The 17,021-nt window shown below is 37.2% G+C and overlaps 1 protein-coding gene across 3 annotated transcripts in view; it reads right to left on the bottom strand.

Annotated features, from left to right (window-relative positions):
• Window positions 1–16,774, bottom strand: part of LOC110462009 (solute carrier organic anion transporter family member 2A1-like) — an 18,044-nt gene extending 1,270 nt beyond the window's left edge. Inside the window, exons 1-10 of one of the 3 annotated variants that reach the window (XM_021515770.1) lie at window positions 16,675–16,774; window positions 12,734–12,784; window positions 10,145–10,908; window positions 9,616–9,702; window positions 8,873–9,061; window positions 8,518–8,682; window positions 7,104–7,284; window positions 5,608–5,758; window positions 4,610–4,764; window positions 3,037–3,101 (exon numbers count right to left, since the gene is read on the bottom strand). In XM_021515770.1, the coding sequence (XP_021371445.1) occupies window positions 3,037–3,101; window positions 4,610–4,764; window positions 5,608–5,758; window positions 7,104–7,284; window positions 8,518–8,682; window positions 8,873–9,061; window positions 9,616–9,702; window positions 10,145–10,908; window positions 12,734–12,768 (1,792 nt within the window). In that variant the 5' untranslated portion in view covers window positions 12,769–12,784; window positions 16,675–16,774. Of the gene's footprint in view, window positions 1–3,036; window positions 3,102–4,609; window positions 4,765–5,607; window positions 5,759–7,103; window positions 7,285–8,517; window positions 8,683–8,872; window positions 9,062–9,615; window positions 9,703–10,144; window positions 10,909–12,699; window positions 12,785–16,674 lie in introns of those variants that run through there. The other 2 variants (XM_021515771.1, XM_021515772.1) reach the window with 2 other exon arrangements.
• Between the last annotated feature and the right edge of the window lie 247 nt (window positions 16,775–17,021).

Genomic DNA, 17,021 nt, shown 5'->3' with positions numbered 1-17,021 from the left:
GGGGGGGGGTGTAACCAGATAATACAAAGTAAACCTCTGAGAGTAATCTATGTCTAGAAAAGTATTCGGAAATATAGAGAAAATAATAAGGTTCTAAATGTGACCATTGGTGCAGAAAATCTAGTTTGATCGTAATTGTTCCCTGAAGTAGAGGGAATAAAGTCTTCAGGTGGTTCTCTCATAAGTTGTCTCTTATAATGTGCTGTAAGTAGCAGCACGTATGTTCATTTCTTAATTACCAACATGCTGGGGCGGTGTTATAAGTACTACAAGTACCATTTAAATATATACACAGCGTAATAACGCGCATATGAAGACAACTTTTACAACAGTTCCAACAATGAAGGTCAATTGTAAATTTTGAGCAATATTTTCGATGAAAACAATAAAAATCGATTATCAAAAAACATTTGCTGTTTGCTTGCAGGTACAAATACAATAGCCCGATGCGGCAGAAATATGAAACTTTTTTTGTCAATTTTGATAAACTGGGTACATACTCAGACCTGACCCTATCATAACATAAAACATACCCAAACCTGAACCTATCATAACATAAAACATACCCAGACCTGACCCTATCATAACATAAAACATACCCGGACCTGACCCTATCATAATATGATACATTCCCAGATCTGACCCTATTATAACATGATACATTCCGAGACATGACCCTATCATAATATGATACATACCCAGACCTGACCCTATCATAATATGATACATTTCCAGACCTGACCCTAATATAACATGATACATACCAAGACCTGACCCTATCATAACATAAAACATACCCAGACCTGACCCTATCATAACATAAAACATACCCAGACCTGACCCTATCATAATATGATACAAACCCAGACCTGACCCTATCATAATATGATACATACCCAGACCTGACCCTATCATAACATGATACATACCCAGACCTGACCCTATCATAACATGATACGTACCCAGACCTGACCCTATCGTAACATGATACGTACCCAGACCTGACCCTATCATAACATGAAACGTACCCAGACCTGACCCTATCCTAACATGATACGTACCCAGACCTCACCTTATCATAACATGATACATACCCAGACCTGACCCTATCATAACATGATACATACCGAGACCTGACCCTATCATAACATGATACATACCCAGCCCTGACCCTAGTATAACATGATACGTACCCAGACCTGACCCTATCATAACATGATACATCCCCAGACCTGACCCTATTATAACATGATACATACCCAGACCTCACCCTATCATAACATGATACATACCCAGACCTGACCATAGTATAACATGATACATACCCAGACCTGACCCTAGTATAACATGATACGTACCCAGACCTGACCCTACCATAACATGAAACGTACCCAGACCTGACCCTATTAAAACATGATACATACCCAGACCTGACCCTATCATAACATGAGACATACCCAGACCTGACCCTATCATAACATGATACATCCCCAGACCTGACCCTATCATAACATGATACGTTCCCAGACCTGACCTTATCATAACATGATACATACCCAGACCTGACCCTAGCATAACATGATACATCCCCAGACCTGACCCTAGTATAACATGATACATACCCAGACTTGACCCTATCATAACATGATACATACACAGACCTAACCCTATCATAACATGATACGTACCCAAACCTGACCCTATTATAGCATGATACATACCCAGACCTGACCCTATCATAAAATGATACATATACAGACCTGACCCTATCAAAACATGATATTTACCCAGACTTAACCCTATCATACGTACCCAGACCTGACCCTATCATAACATGAAACATACCCAGACCTGACCCTATCATAACATGATACATATACGGACCTGACCCTATCAAAACATGATATTTACACAGACTTAACCCTATCATCATAACATGATACATAATGAGACCTGACCCTATTATAATATGATACATACACAGACCTGACCCTATCATAACATGATACATACCGAGACCTGACCCTATCATAACATGATACATACCCAGTCCTGTCCCTAGTATAACATGATACATACCCAGACCTGACCCTAGCATAACATGATACATACCCAGACCTGACCCTAGCATAACATGATACATACCCAGACCTGACCCTATCCTAACATGATACGTTCCCAGACCTCACCTTATCATAACATGATACATACCCAGACCTGACCCTATCAAAACATGATACATATACAGACCTGACCCTATCAAAACATGATAGTTACACAGACTTAACCCTATCATAACATGATACATACCCAGACCTGACCATAGTATAACATGATACATACCCAGACCTGACCCTAGTATAACATGATAGATACCCAGACCTGACCCTATCATAACATGATACATCCCCAGACCTGACCCTATTATAACATGATACATACCCAGACCTGGCCCTATCATAACATGATACATACACAGACCTGACCATATCATAACATGATACGTACCCAAACCTGACCCTATTATAGCATGATACATACCCAGACCTGACCCTATCATAACATAAAACATACCCGGACCTGACACTATTATAACATGATACATACCGAGACCTCACCCTAGTATAACCTGATACATACCGAGACCTGACCCTAGTATAACATGATACATTCCCAGACCTGACCCTATCATAACATGATACATACCGAGACCTGCCCCTATTATAACATGATACATACCCAGACCTGACCCTAGTATAACATGATACGTACCCAGACCTGACCCTACCATAACATGAAACGTACCCAGACCTGACCCTATTAAAACATGATACATACCCAGACCTGACCCTATCATAACATGATACATATACAGACCTGACCCTATCAAAACATGATATTTACACAGACTTAACCCTATCATAACATGATACATACCCAGACCTGACCCTATCATAACATGATACATACACAGACCTGACCCTATCATAACATGATACATTCCGAGACACTAACACATCATAACATGATACGTACCCAGAACGGATCCGAAGAAGGCCATACAGCCTAATGCAGTGGCTTTGTCTCGGTCCTCCACGCATCTGTGGAAATAAAAAGGAATCGGTGATAGCCTGCTGCATATCTGTTAATTTTTTCCACGAGTTTAATCATTCATATAATACCATCCTTATTTATTTCAAAGCAAAGTCCAGCATCAATGCATAATAATTCATGAAATATTTACAATGAACACCTGTTATTAGATTGTATTGACCTTCAGAGAAATGTCCATAACAAAATCGGCTTCCTGGAAACTGTTCGTCTGTTCAAAAAATATGTTTAATCGTGGCCACGTTTAGGTTTGTTTTTATCCTATTGGTTTTTTTGTAAGTTTTATCGGTCATTTGACCTAATGACTTCTTCCGCGTTGATGGACCGTTAAGAGTGTAGTAATTGTTGATGATCTGAACAATATTTGTATCAGTAATTGCGTTCCGTATAATAATTCTGTAAGGTTATGTTGTCAAAGCCGGAAAGCCTCGTTCTGAAGTAACAAAAGGATGGCAGCAGATTTACTGTTTCCATTCTTTGACTCTACATGTACCCAGCTAATGACTTATCAACTGTTACAGTAATAATAAATGTGACGATATTGACCAGAATGATACTAGGCGTAATTATTCATATAGTTTTGATTTTTTTGTCGTAATTAAATGTCTTTTGTTAGCTAGGTGAAAACCCTTTCATGAACTTAAATATCGCGAAAAGTTCAAATAGAAAAATATATACTACAGTGTCAACAAATATCGACAACGCGTCAACACACAACAAAATATATACCACATCATCAAATGTGATGTTAACTAAACTACTTTTATAACGTCAACAAGAAAACGACTAATAAACCACATCGTCACCATAAAATCTATCACAATATTACACACACGGTCAAACTATACAACAACTCCTACTTCCAAAGGCAAAATGCATCATAGCGTCAATAATAACGGAAAAGATATGCAGAAAGAATAGGACCAGTTGTTCCGGGAGGGTAAGCGTACTATATTAATTTTCATCGATGACACATGTAAATGTAAGTTGACAACAAAACCATAAGGTATTTGAATGAACTTAATAAAAAAAACATAGACTTTCATATCAAACAAAGAAAGAGCATATTTGCTTGCGAGATGCTAACGGCGACCATAGTCTCCATCGGCCTGCAGGTACCTTCTCCTCTACATTTTACATTTAGTTCTTAAAATAAATCGCATATATATCAAGACAATGTGTATCCAGCCTATTCATAACGTATTAATTAATAAGCTGTCTATTTACTGTTCGATCGACCTTGTATCAATTTATATTCCACCGTCGAATATTGCAGTGTATTATTATATAAAAATCATCGACAAAATATTTTACTGAAACATAAAAGTCAAAAAAAAAAACTCTCCCCCCTCCACCCTTTTATTTATAACTCTAACGGACCACTGCCAATCAGGTTTTACTAAAAATGATCTTATCGGTCACAACTAAGCGTACGTAACGTATTAGGAGAACTTAATCAAATCTAAATACAGATATTGTGATAAACTCCATGCTTTACCTGAGTTTTGCAATGTAGCCCGGTGAAATGAGCAGCGCATTAAGTAGTCCTCCTATTACACACAACACGGCGAATGGGTATATGGTATTGCAGTCGGACTCACATTCACCAGAGGTCGCTCTCCCATCCGGAATACACGTACAGTTGTTAAAAATCTTAAACGAAACACATTTTTTTTTCTTCAAACCCATACCTAAAGCAGCATAATGTTATTGGCTCACGCAAATATGATATTGATGAAGATATTTTCATAAATTGTCAGAAATATTGACCTTGACATTGTTCTTTGGTGTTTTAACTTAAATTGTTCACTCAGCCATAGCTCGACAAAGGGACTAGTCGGTCTTGAAACGGTGCAACACGTTTAACACGTACATTTTTTGTGTAGGACGTAACATTTTGATATAACATACTTCCAAACTGATGAATCTTATTGAAGATATTTGAGAAAAAGTTTCTAGAACATTTCGTAAGCAATATCATGTCAACTGCCTTTCAGAGACGACACACACGTTACACGGTGTTTTACTGACTAAATACCACTTTCACAAGCCAGATATACAAAATATCCTTTTGACGGAGACTGCAAATTGTAACCTGCCACCTATTTGATGGATACCACAAACTTTACGTTAACTGACCTGTGAGAGGAACGGATAGACAGGTATCCACTCCTGGGAAACAGTTAACGAACAGTTACCTGCCCTTTGTAATTATATGATGAACATTTACATGCCTTTGTAATGATTAAATGAACAGTTATCTGCCATTTGTAATGATGAAATGAATAGTAACCTGCCCTTTAGAATGATGACACGAACAGTTACCTTCCCTTTAGAATGATGACACGAACAGTTACCTGCCCTTTTGAATGATAAGATGAACAGTTAAAATAATGTACCAGCTCTTTAGACAGATATGATAAACAGTTGTTTGCCCTGTCAACCGAAATGATGGCCAGGTACCCGTCCTTTATTTTGGGAATGATGATAAATTACCTGTCCCTTTTGTGGGGCTGCGGAACAGCCAGCGTAGCAGGGTGAATGATAGTTGACGCCATTTGAACCACAAACAGGGAAAAACACATCATCCTTACAATCACATCCGCTGGAACAGCCTTGTGTCGTTACGTTCTGATTAGGGTGATATCTGTAGTTAAACAAATAAAGGAAACATGTAATGCAGATTGATCCTTTATTTATCAAATGTTTTCAAAAATGTGTCAGTCCTCGGGTATCTGAAAACTCGTTTCCCTTTGAGAATATCTCCATGTGATGTAAGCTACCACATATAACCTTTTATCACATAATCGGCCTTTTATCCAGTGAAATCGCCCGTGTAAAAAAATTACATATGTCACTAGTGTAATATACCTTGGAGCGTTTTTCATGTAAGATGTAAGGTCTGGGTATGTTTTATGTTATGATAGGGTCAGGTCTGAGTATGTACCCAGTTTATCAAAATTGACAAAAAAAGTTTCATATTTCTGCCGCATCGGGCTATTGTATTTGTACCTGCAAGCAAACAGGAAATGTTTTTTGATAATCGATTTTTATTGTTTTCATCAAAAATATTGCTCAAAATTTACATTTACAATGTAAGTTATGTAATAAAAAGTATCTTAAATTTGTTTTCATTTCATATGAGCTTTTATGAAACTCGTCTCGAAGTTTTAATTTTTGCTCGCCAAGGCTCGCAAAAATAAAAACTCCTTAGACTGGTTTCATAAAATCTCATATGGAATGAAAACTTATTTAAGATCCTATATATATCAATTATCATACTCCCTGTAATTACCACTTAAAAGATATCTGATGTAAAAACTCTGATGTGCATTTTCCATATCATATCCGAAGCAGCCTCACACCAGAAGAAGTACAGGAATATAGCCCTTTGATATTTTTAAGTATATCAATGATCATTTTGTTCCCATACATACATTATATTTTTGTATTGTGTAAACTTGTCTTAATTTATATTATATATACTCTACCGTATGAAGGTGTCATGCCAGGCTGCATACATTGGTTATCATTTTTATCAGACAAACAGTTTACATGTTTTGCTTATCTCCTTTAAATCAAACCATGCGGTGCTGTTAATCTAGACTAAAAACAACAGCATCAAGGACGAAATGGTACACAATTAATCATTATATTTTCTTTCGCTCATTAGGTGTAAATTATGTTTTATACGCCGAGCTAGATATTGATATTATATAAATCCGTCTACCTATCTTTAAGATTGAGTGGAAAGTATGTAAAATAAAGTTTAAACAAATCATTCGCATTGATATGTCTCGCATGTGCCCCGCATTGACCATCAATGCACATGTTTGGTTGGTCTAGCACTTATAGTGTCAGAGAAACTAACTTAAACGCAACATCTTGATGTTAATGGAGATGCTGACGAAGTCAATGGACCATGAAAAGTGGGCCGCATCCTGCATTTGATCCATGGGTTGAAAAATTCAAATACATGCACTTATACTTACTTTTCAGGGCCAACAAATTTAGGCTGGTCACATCCTAGGAAGAGAGACGAGGTGAACACTACCACGTATATAGTATAAATAGATATCATTAGCCCAATAGTCCTCCTAGGTGTGAGATTGATCATCCTTGTCAGTAGGCCTCCCACAAATGTTCCTAATCCGACAGCAACCTTGAGAGACGCTGTAGTGGCAAACGTATACTCTTGTTCTTACTCACTTAATAGGTTCAATCAATAAGAGAATACCGAAGTGTCAACGCAACCAGGATTCGATAAATCGATAAAGAATAAGAACAAAGTCAAGCTTTACGGGGAGAATCTTGAAAGTGCAAAAAGGAATAAGACCGGGTGTTGCGGCGGAAGGATAGGCATAAACCACATGTTTTTGGGCAGTATTCTTAGTTTTTGTAACACAAGAAATATGAACCATTTTTTCTCCCACTCTTCACAGGTGTGTCTCCCGTTTCAGCCGGGAAAAATCAGCTTGTCACCCCCTGGGGTTTGAGATTGAGGTTGTTCAATTATGACGTCATTAAAATGTGTCACCGGTGTAATTGTGACGTCATCAAAAGTGAATAACGATATTCATTCTCCACATGTAATTTGTTTACAAACAAAGGCAGATTATTGTCGGAGTTGTGACTGAAATAATATCTTGGGAGAAAAAATAAGCACCCCCTTCCTTGAGGGTGTAACAGAGAAATCTCCTACCATCGGGGTGATTTTTGTTGGTTGTCAATAAAAATCACCTCTTGGGTAGGAGATTTCTCTGTCACATCCTCAAGGTAGGGGAAGATTCTATTAATCAATGGTCAGTTGACTGTATGAATTATTGCACGAATATGTCATAGTTATATAATAATACCCGGGATATATACCGCACAAAGGTACAACCTAGCAGTGTCTGAAGTAGACATTGGATATTTATAAGATTCCACTCCTCTGCACTCCACAAAGCATTTGTAGAACTTTATATAAGACAGGCGTTGTTTATAAAACTGAAAACGTTCATTGATGACATAACTTGATACAGAGGTTTTCGATGGCTATCGAAAGCAGGGCCCGTATTCATGAAACCGTCCTCATAGTCAAAATCAAATTCATCAACATAATTTTATTTCAAAAACTCACATTTGGAAGAAGATTTTAAAGACTTCATACCGTATATTTTATCTTTAGTGTTTCCACTAGATATCTTGAATGTGTCACATGATTTAAGCGTGTTACAATTATTTTTATTATCATAAATGCTTAATGGCCCATCAATACAAAGCCTCTGCATGGGCATGAACACGGTCTCTTGTATACAGACCCGACTGTTGTCATCTTTACTGAAATGCGTGCGCTATTAAAGAAAATAAGAAAACGGGATTGTTTTTCACCAATCATAATCAATTATTCAAAGCTTAACTTACCGAGAATCATGTTGGCCTGCCAGAGAGGAATGTTGAACTGTATTTTGATGTATTTAGATAGAAACGATAAATACCCGCCGATGGAACCAAGGTGGAGCGTGGTGCTAAATAGGAGACAAAGCCACACAGTGTTCGAAAAACAACGCCTGAAAGATGTCAGCCGCTCTGTTGAAATAAAAAGAAGTCATCATTTAAATGGAAACATCTACATACTCTACAAATACAGACAAAACGAAATCTAATGTTGAATGACTTTATGACTTTTCAATGACAAGAACATTTATTTAATGTCGCAAGTGGATACAGATGTGTTCGATATCAATGTAAAAAAGGTTATATATATCTGTCACCAAACCTTTTATTTTTCCCATTATTTTCATGTCCTTGGTTGTTTTTCCTTTAACGATGATCGCCTTTGGTTTTTTAAGATGACGGGGGAAAAATGCCATAGGCAATGCAAAGATAACAGCTGCACCTCCAAACATCATGAAGCCAATCCACCACGCCCCAATCCACCGAGGATCCCGAGGGGAAATGTCCACATCTGTCAGGATTGATATCAGTATCATTGAGCGCTCAAATACAACTTCCGGTTAATTAGTACGTTAACATTTTATATTATTCAGATATAGCAACTGTAGAAGGTTTTACGGTGACTTTAAGTCGATATGCCGGAATATATTCTGATAAGTATGATTTTCCTGATCAATGCATTAATTTGTCGCATATATTATTGCCCCGATTGAACATCAAAGTTTGTCCCGGAAGACAAATAGAGCCGGGAGCCATTGAATATGTACACCATTGAGACGTGAAACATGGAGGTATGCATAACGAAAACTGGATACGGTGATAGCAATTAACCTTGGCTAATCTTTTTCAATATTTCAATGTGATCTGACTTTAAGAACTTAATTTGCACTAAAACTTGTCCTTGACCTTGGAAATTAATTAATGTTTTGGTCTTTCTCTGTTCTCTATGTTCTAATATTTTCTGATATGCTGTCATTGTATTTTTTTCTTATCAAACTTGATTTGATGATGCCGCATGTCGTTTTATCTATTAACGGTAAAATTTAAAACAAGAAATATACTTACCTTCCAAAGTGACGTAAATCCTGCTGAATATACCACCCACAACGAAGGCAATCGACGGACCGGCTATAGCAAGGGCAATGATAATTCCTGAGTGCAGAACATGATCGTTGTAGTTAAACACCCAATAGCCTTTGTGTAACCATACCAAATACACAATCCAAAACACCAAATACACAATCCACAACAGCCAATACACAATCCACTTAATATTTATTTACCCGCTCAGTCGTTTAAAACATAATTAAGCGCTTCATCAGCGTATCATCAATTTTAGACATAACATCATCATAACCACGTTAATTTTTAAAATTAAGTAATGTGTTTAAGAAATAATCAACATATGGGCGAGAATTGTGACGGAATAATTAACTAGGGAGATAAATGATGGAAAACTTAATTAACAAAGGCCGCTTACGACAGAGTAAACTAGCTGAAATTTACGAAATAATCAACATATAATAAGTGTTTAAAATGATTGACAAACAAATAATTGAATAAGACATTATGTTTACCAGAAAATCACACTAACCTAGATAGAATCCAGTTTTCCTTTTCTCGCCGTTATCGTCAATATACACTGTGACAAAAGGGCCTCGTAATGATTTTCCTATACCTTGAAGAACCATGCCTGTTCCGAATATGGCTAGAAAAATTGTCCGGACTTTACTATAGGTTTCGTCTGTGTCGCTCCCCTTGTTCATTTTGTTTACGCATGCGTCATCAGTTAGTATAGAAGTATTTCCGGAAACCAAATCACATAGAGGAAATGCCTGGCTTTTTATCGGAGAAAGCAGTAGAGACGATGAGAGGTTGTCCTTTATGACGTCATTAGGGGTCAGCGATGGTAGCGTGCCACTGGCAAGGCTGACGAAGTGTGGTAGACTACAAATCAACCCTGAAAACCCGTACAGGAGGAACGCCGCACAAAGAACCCGTGGTATGTGCATATATGGAGCAAATGAACTGATAAACAGACATACACTTAGGTATCCGATGTCGTTGAAACTCAGCAGAATGCCACTAAAGGCACTCGACAAACCAAACTGTTTCTCAATGCTCGGGATCTGAGAGGCTAAATACGTATTCAAGGACTGCGATAGAAGTCCAATGATGCTGTACCATCCAACAAAACACGGGATGCTTGCCATATGCTGGAAAAGCGAGGGTCGACAAGGGCCCACTCCGCAAGGTTCCATGACAAAATCATCGTCCCCATCGTCGACAGTGTCCTTAAGAGTATGTCCGTTCTGTCGGTCCTGGTTTTCAGACTTCTGTTCTGATTCCATAGTCCACCTGTAACAATGATAAAGATGAAACAGTCAAAACATGTTAATTCAGGTTTAAAGTGCATCTTTTTAACATTTATGAGGGTATGCAACACAGTTTCGCTCAAACATATTCCATGATGCGCGTTAGCGCATCTTGGAGAATATGTTTGAACGTAAAAACATTGAATAAATTTGATAAAATTGACAATAGATCTTAATTTGAAACAAAAATACCCTGTAAAGTATTTTAGTTACAAAAAGTCAGTCAGTGTTCGCGAAGGTAGTTGACCGATAAACTACGGTTGTGCAGTGGCTAAGCTCATCAGGCACGACACGGTTGGAATGACAACGAGCTGGGTGAATGGAAATTGAAAGTGAATCTCTGTTGAATGTGAAGTTTCCCGAGACACCAGATGACGATTTAAAAGACGCTGTTGACTGAATTATACTATCGACAAACGCTAGTGTAGAGGACAGCGAGTTTTTTCGGTTTTGTTGAAAATGACCTGTTAAAGGATCTAATAACAAACTCACTTCGGTGGCCCGACATACAAATGGTGTGCAATGATTCAAAACCAGTCACTCTGTATTGCCGTGGCACGGAGACAGTGTGCTGTGGATTTGTTTCAGCACCCTTATTTAAAAAAACAAATATCGGGTTTTTTTGTTGGGGGGAGGAGGGTGTTGACTGCTGTGTTTACATAGTGAGGTTAGAGGTCATATAACAGTACATGTAGTATTGTTAATACGACACCCTTTCCTGAGCCCTAATTTATTTTCCGGGGTATAACATATACGTGTATGGAATTTTACATTAGACTTCAAGAGCAATAAAGAGAGATACACTTAACTGAACCTTAAAGTCAAGCAACAGTAATGCGGAAGTATGTATTCCATTCATTCTTTCTATAGATATACTGTTTTAAATATGTTTATGTAAATGTTGACTCTGACATTGACAATAATGGTGACAGTAACGAAGGAATCATTTTCGCCAATATCAGAGATCACACTCAACATGTGTTTTGAATATTTACTTGAATTACCTGCATTTATTGAGACAACTGTACTACCTTGTATATCAAAAGTCTTTGAAAGAGCTACATGTGACAAAGTGGCCGAATATTTTAACAATATTTGACGTTTCGTTTTTGCAGACAACAGTCAACCCTGCTGAGATTTGTCGAGGATTGGCGCCAAGCCTTAAACAACCATGATAGTGTCGCCGCCATACTGATGGATCTGTCTAAGACTTTTGACTGCCTTCCTCACGACCTACTGGTCGGGACGCTGGAAGTTTATGGTCTGAACTGCGGTGCTTTGAGACCTATGTACATCTACTTGACCAGCAGAAAACAGTCGGTTAGATTTGGGTCCAAATACGACAACTGGTTGGAAATAATAAAGGGTCTCCTTCAAGGCTCTATTATTGATGAACCCTGATATATGTTTACCCCTGATATGTGGTGACCCCTGGTGTATAGTGACCACTGATATTTCGTTACCACGATCTCTTTTACATGATCATCATGTACTGCTTTTTCGTAAAATTTGGTATATATTAATTTTGGTATATGATGGTCTTTTCTAATGGTCATTATTCCTGTCATGTGGTGACCTCTGATATGGGGATTTTTTTAATTATTTGACTGCTGCTATTTGGTCACGCTAGTTTGTGTTTACTTCTGTTGTATGTTGACACATGACTACCTGGGGACTTTGGTTTATGGTGGCCTGATGATTACCTTGGGGACCTTGGTTTATGGTGGCCTGATGATTACCTTGGGACTTTGGTTTATGGTGGCCTGATGATTACCTTGGATTTTGGTTTATGGTGGCCTGATGATTACCTCAGGTATCCAGTGACCTCGGTAGGAATTGACATCTGCTATGCAGTGACCCTTAATTATGAAAGTCTTTGTAAATACTTTTTCATAGTCAACTTTAAACACAGTGCCGAAAGTAACAGTTATCATAGTTTTTTAATAACACTGATTTTTTTTAAATAGTTCTTTTTGAGTATTTAAAAAACTGAAAACTTACACCAGAATTGATATTTATGTTTTAAAGAGAAAATTAGGCTTGATCTCGTTTCTTAATTCAGCGATTTTAAAAGATCAAAGATGGATTTGAGAAGTTTAAATCTTAGAACTATTAGACACCTTGCAATAAGCTTAAATCATATGTAGTTTCAGTGGACCGGCTTGATGTTCTACACAAATATTATCGATTATCGATTGAAGTGTTCTAAATGCCGAAACTCACGAAAATCACAAAAATCTTAATCTGAATACAGCATATCTGGGATGTGTTTATAAGAAGGGCAACCATAGTTATGCTTGCTACGATACGAAAAAGGAAAAGCAATACTTTGGACAAAAGAATTTGTATCTAGAACACATTTGTTGGATGCGATGTTTGGACAAATATAACAGTATCCTTTATTCGGCAAACGACTGTATTTGTTTTGAAGAGTAACGTGAGGGTACATAAAGTAAAACACGTTTTAATAAAAAAAAAAAAGTTAATATCTCCTATCTAATTCTTTGAAAAACCAATGTGTTTAAGATAATGATATTTAGGATGTAATTTTATGTATCTCTGGGGTATCACCAGTGCGTGTATTTATTGATATAGCTCATTTAGTTTAGTTCGGTTTACTTTTTAGCTTGCCGGGTACCCAAACTGGAACACTTTATCGTATAACTTTGTTTATGAAAATCACTGACAGTATGTAAATTGTTTTTCTTCATTTCAAGAAAGTTTGAAACTTTCTGATAAAATTAAGTCCTGTATCCATTTTAACTAATATGTTTTTATGTGCAAAATATATCTATGTTGTCGCACCGTACGTCCTCGCAGGAATTGTTTCATTCTATTTTGTTTTTATTTTTTAACTTATTTAATGGGCAATATACAGGTGGTGGGCAGATAAAAATTGCTTTGATTGCTTAAATCTATCTCCATTTTGATTACGTTTATATACCACTCATTTGTATAGCAAAATAGCATATACATGTATTTGAAAAGTGTTCTACATTGGTGCTCTGACGTTACCATAACACCATGTACAATATTGATTTATGTCATATAAACATTCCAGTTAATATCATTGTAACATTTATATTGAATTCTAGTATCAAACATATTAAAATCAAAGTCACATAATATTTCTAAACATTTCCTCAGGTTGAGAAGTATTGATTATGAAAAGTTCTTGTTACACTACCAAAAAGTGTTTATATGTGACGTTTCGATGACTAGTACGCTATGTACTCTGTCACTTTCATTGAACAAATGACCAGTGAAGCGTATGCACACAAAGGTGTAAAATGGGAAGGAGTTGTCCACAAATCGATGTCGATTCGGCTACGTTGTAAGTGTATGTACAATCAGCTGTTATATATGTACTGAAATGACTCAAGTCAGCTACGCTTTGCTTAATACTTGGTCATTTATGTGCGAGAGTCTATGAGACCTCTTAGTGGGTAAATAGGAACGAACACCATTTCAAGAACTCTAAACATCTAGCGGGAGCTATGTCTACCACCAAGATTCAGGAAGACGAAGAATTCATTTCACATTATGTTGTCTCTCTCTTTTTAAAACAACACACCCATTGACGATACACTTGGAAATTCCGAAACGCTTAGAATTAGACAAATCCTGGCGTAAGAACACAAACCTCCAGATTCAGGACATCATGGATCTGCTGGAGCTTGTGCTGACAATAACATATTTAAGTTTCCGAGACAACATCTATCAACAACGCTTCGGCACTGCTATGGGTAGTCCAATGTCTCCCATTGTGGCCAATATGTTCATGGAACATCATCTAGAGCAAGAAGCAATAGCCACTGCCCCCATAGAATACAAGCATAGTTTATGGAAACGATATGTTGACGACATACTCGAGATAATTAAGAAAGGGTCACAGAAGGATTTGACCACCCATATCAACACCATAGATGCCACTAACAACATCAAATTTTTTCATGTGAGAAAGAAACCAACGGCACAATGCCCCTCCTGGACACTCTACTGGTGAAGAAAGAAAATGGAACCGTGAAGGTATTGTTCTATAGAAAAAAGACCCATACGGACCAATACCTGTACTTCAAATCTCAGCATCCTTTGCACCAGACGTTAGGCGCCGTACGCACATTGCTCAACAGAGGTTAAACAATAGTCACAGAACAACAGGACAAAATACAGGAGCGGAATCACATCGCCAGGGCACTGAAAACCTGTGCATATCCGGAATGGGCCATAAAACGGGTACAAAAACAGTGTTAAAGCAAGGGAGAAGAACAAGAAAATGCCAATCAAGGATCAGAACAAATCAAAGGTCAAGTGGTCATCCCGTATAAGTACATCGGAAACCATCCAGAGGATACATCGCGGTCATGGCATAGCAACAGCCATGAAGCCCCACAAGATGCTTCGTAATATCATAGTATAACCTAAGGATAATACACCTTAAGAAAACGTCGCAGAATGCGTATACAAAACCATGTGCTTGGTCTTTCTCTGTGCAGACGGACTAGTGAAAACGGAAATGCCAGAAAGCACGGAACGCACAGGAGGAAGGTTTAATAGGGATGTGATGAGCGTTTGAACAGCAAGAACGTTGTGAACAGCGAATTGAATATCACTAGTTCCGTTTGCATGGAGAAAGAACTACCACATGGTCCGATATGCAGTTTTACACTATCTGTTGTTTTGGAGGCAGATATCATGTGTCATACATTAATAATTATGAGGATTTATGTATGTACTCTCATTACGGACTCTTAACATGCAACAACTGCGACAAATCGTATATTGGAAAGATTAGAAGGCGATTTTGGGTCCGCCTTGGTGAACACTGGAAAGTTACGGAAACCCAAGAAGGAAGGAAATTCACCAGATCAGAAAAGAAGGAGTCGGAGTCTCAGATAAATTAAATCGGCAATCACTGACCATGCCATACAGAAAAATAATGTAATTGACTGGGATAACTCCAAAGTAATGGACAGAGAGAGAGGCAGATAAAGGAATCAATCTGCATACGCCGCAGTGGACCAGTTCTAAATCGAGATGAAGGGGCTCATATACTCTCTAACATCTATGACCAAGTATTAAACAAAACGTAGCTGAATCGAGTCATTTCGGTACATATATAACAACTATTGTACATACGCTTACAGCGTTGCCGAATTGACATAGATTTTGTGGACAACTCGTACACATTTTACGCTTGGCCACTTGTCTGATAAAGGTAACAGTGTACATACTGTACTAGTCATCGAAACGTCACATAGAAACTCTTATTGGTTGTGTAAAAGTCACATAATAATGTCAAAGTAACATGTATTATAGAATTATGAGGTTATTATGATCGTAACACGTTGATTTATGTCATAGTTTTATGTAGGTAAATGCCAGATAAGAAGAGTTCATATAAATACCTCCTCAGTTTGGTAACAACAAAGAAATTTAAATATAAATACCTCCCTAGTTTAGTGAAAACAAAGAAAATTAAATATAAATTCCTCCTTAGTTTAGTGAAAACAAAGAAAATTAAATATAAATGCCTGCTCAGTTTCGTGATAAAAACAAAATTAAATATAAAAACCTCCTCAATTTGGTGAAAAGAAGGAAAATTAAATTATAGATATTTCCACAGTTTGTTGATAAAAAAAGAAAAGTAAATATAGATCCGTTCTCTATTTGGTGGTAAAAAAAAGAAGGATAAACATAAATGCCTCTTAAGTTCGGCGATAAAAGTAAAGAGTGAATATACAAATACCTCATCAGTTCAGCGATTGCATTTAAGGGTTGATAGAAATTCCTTCTCAGTTCGTTGAATGAAGCTCAGTCGTAGCTTCTGGACTCATATAATGTGTCCTATATATATCGTGATTCGGATAATAACGATATGCACCGTCAGAAACAAGAGTTACAATATAGAACTGTTTCTTATTATCAAGATTTTATTCACACGTGTTTCAATGTTCATCTGTTCTATTAATTGCTTCGTTAGAAAAACAAATCAGTTTCACGAGATAAAATGTTGTATAACTTTGTTATAAAAAAAAGTCAGACGTGTCAAAATGTAAGACTGTTGCATAAGTTACTTTGTTATAAAACTTTTAG

The sequence above is a fragment of the Mizuhopecten yessoensis genome, unplaced genomic scaffold (assembly GCF_002113885.1).
Source record: "Mizuhopecten yessoensis strain PY_sf001 unplaced genomic scaffold, ASM211388v2 scaffold10717, whole genome shotgun sequence".
Classification (NCBI taxonomy): domain Eukaryota; kingdom Metazoa; phylum Mollusca; class Bivalvia; order Pectinida; family Pectinidae; genus Mizuhopecten; species Mizuhopecten yessoensis.
Note: the sequence above shows the minus strand (reverse complement) of the source record. Positions and strands in the feature narration are given on the sequence as shown.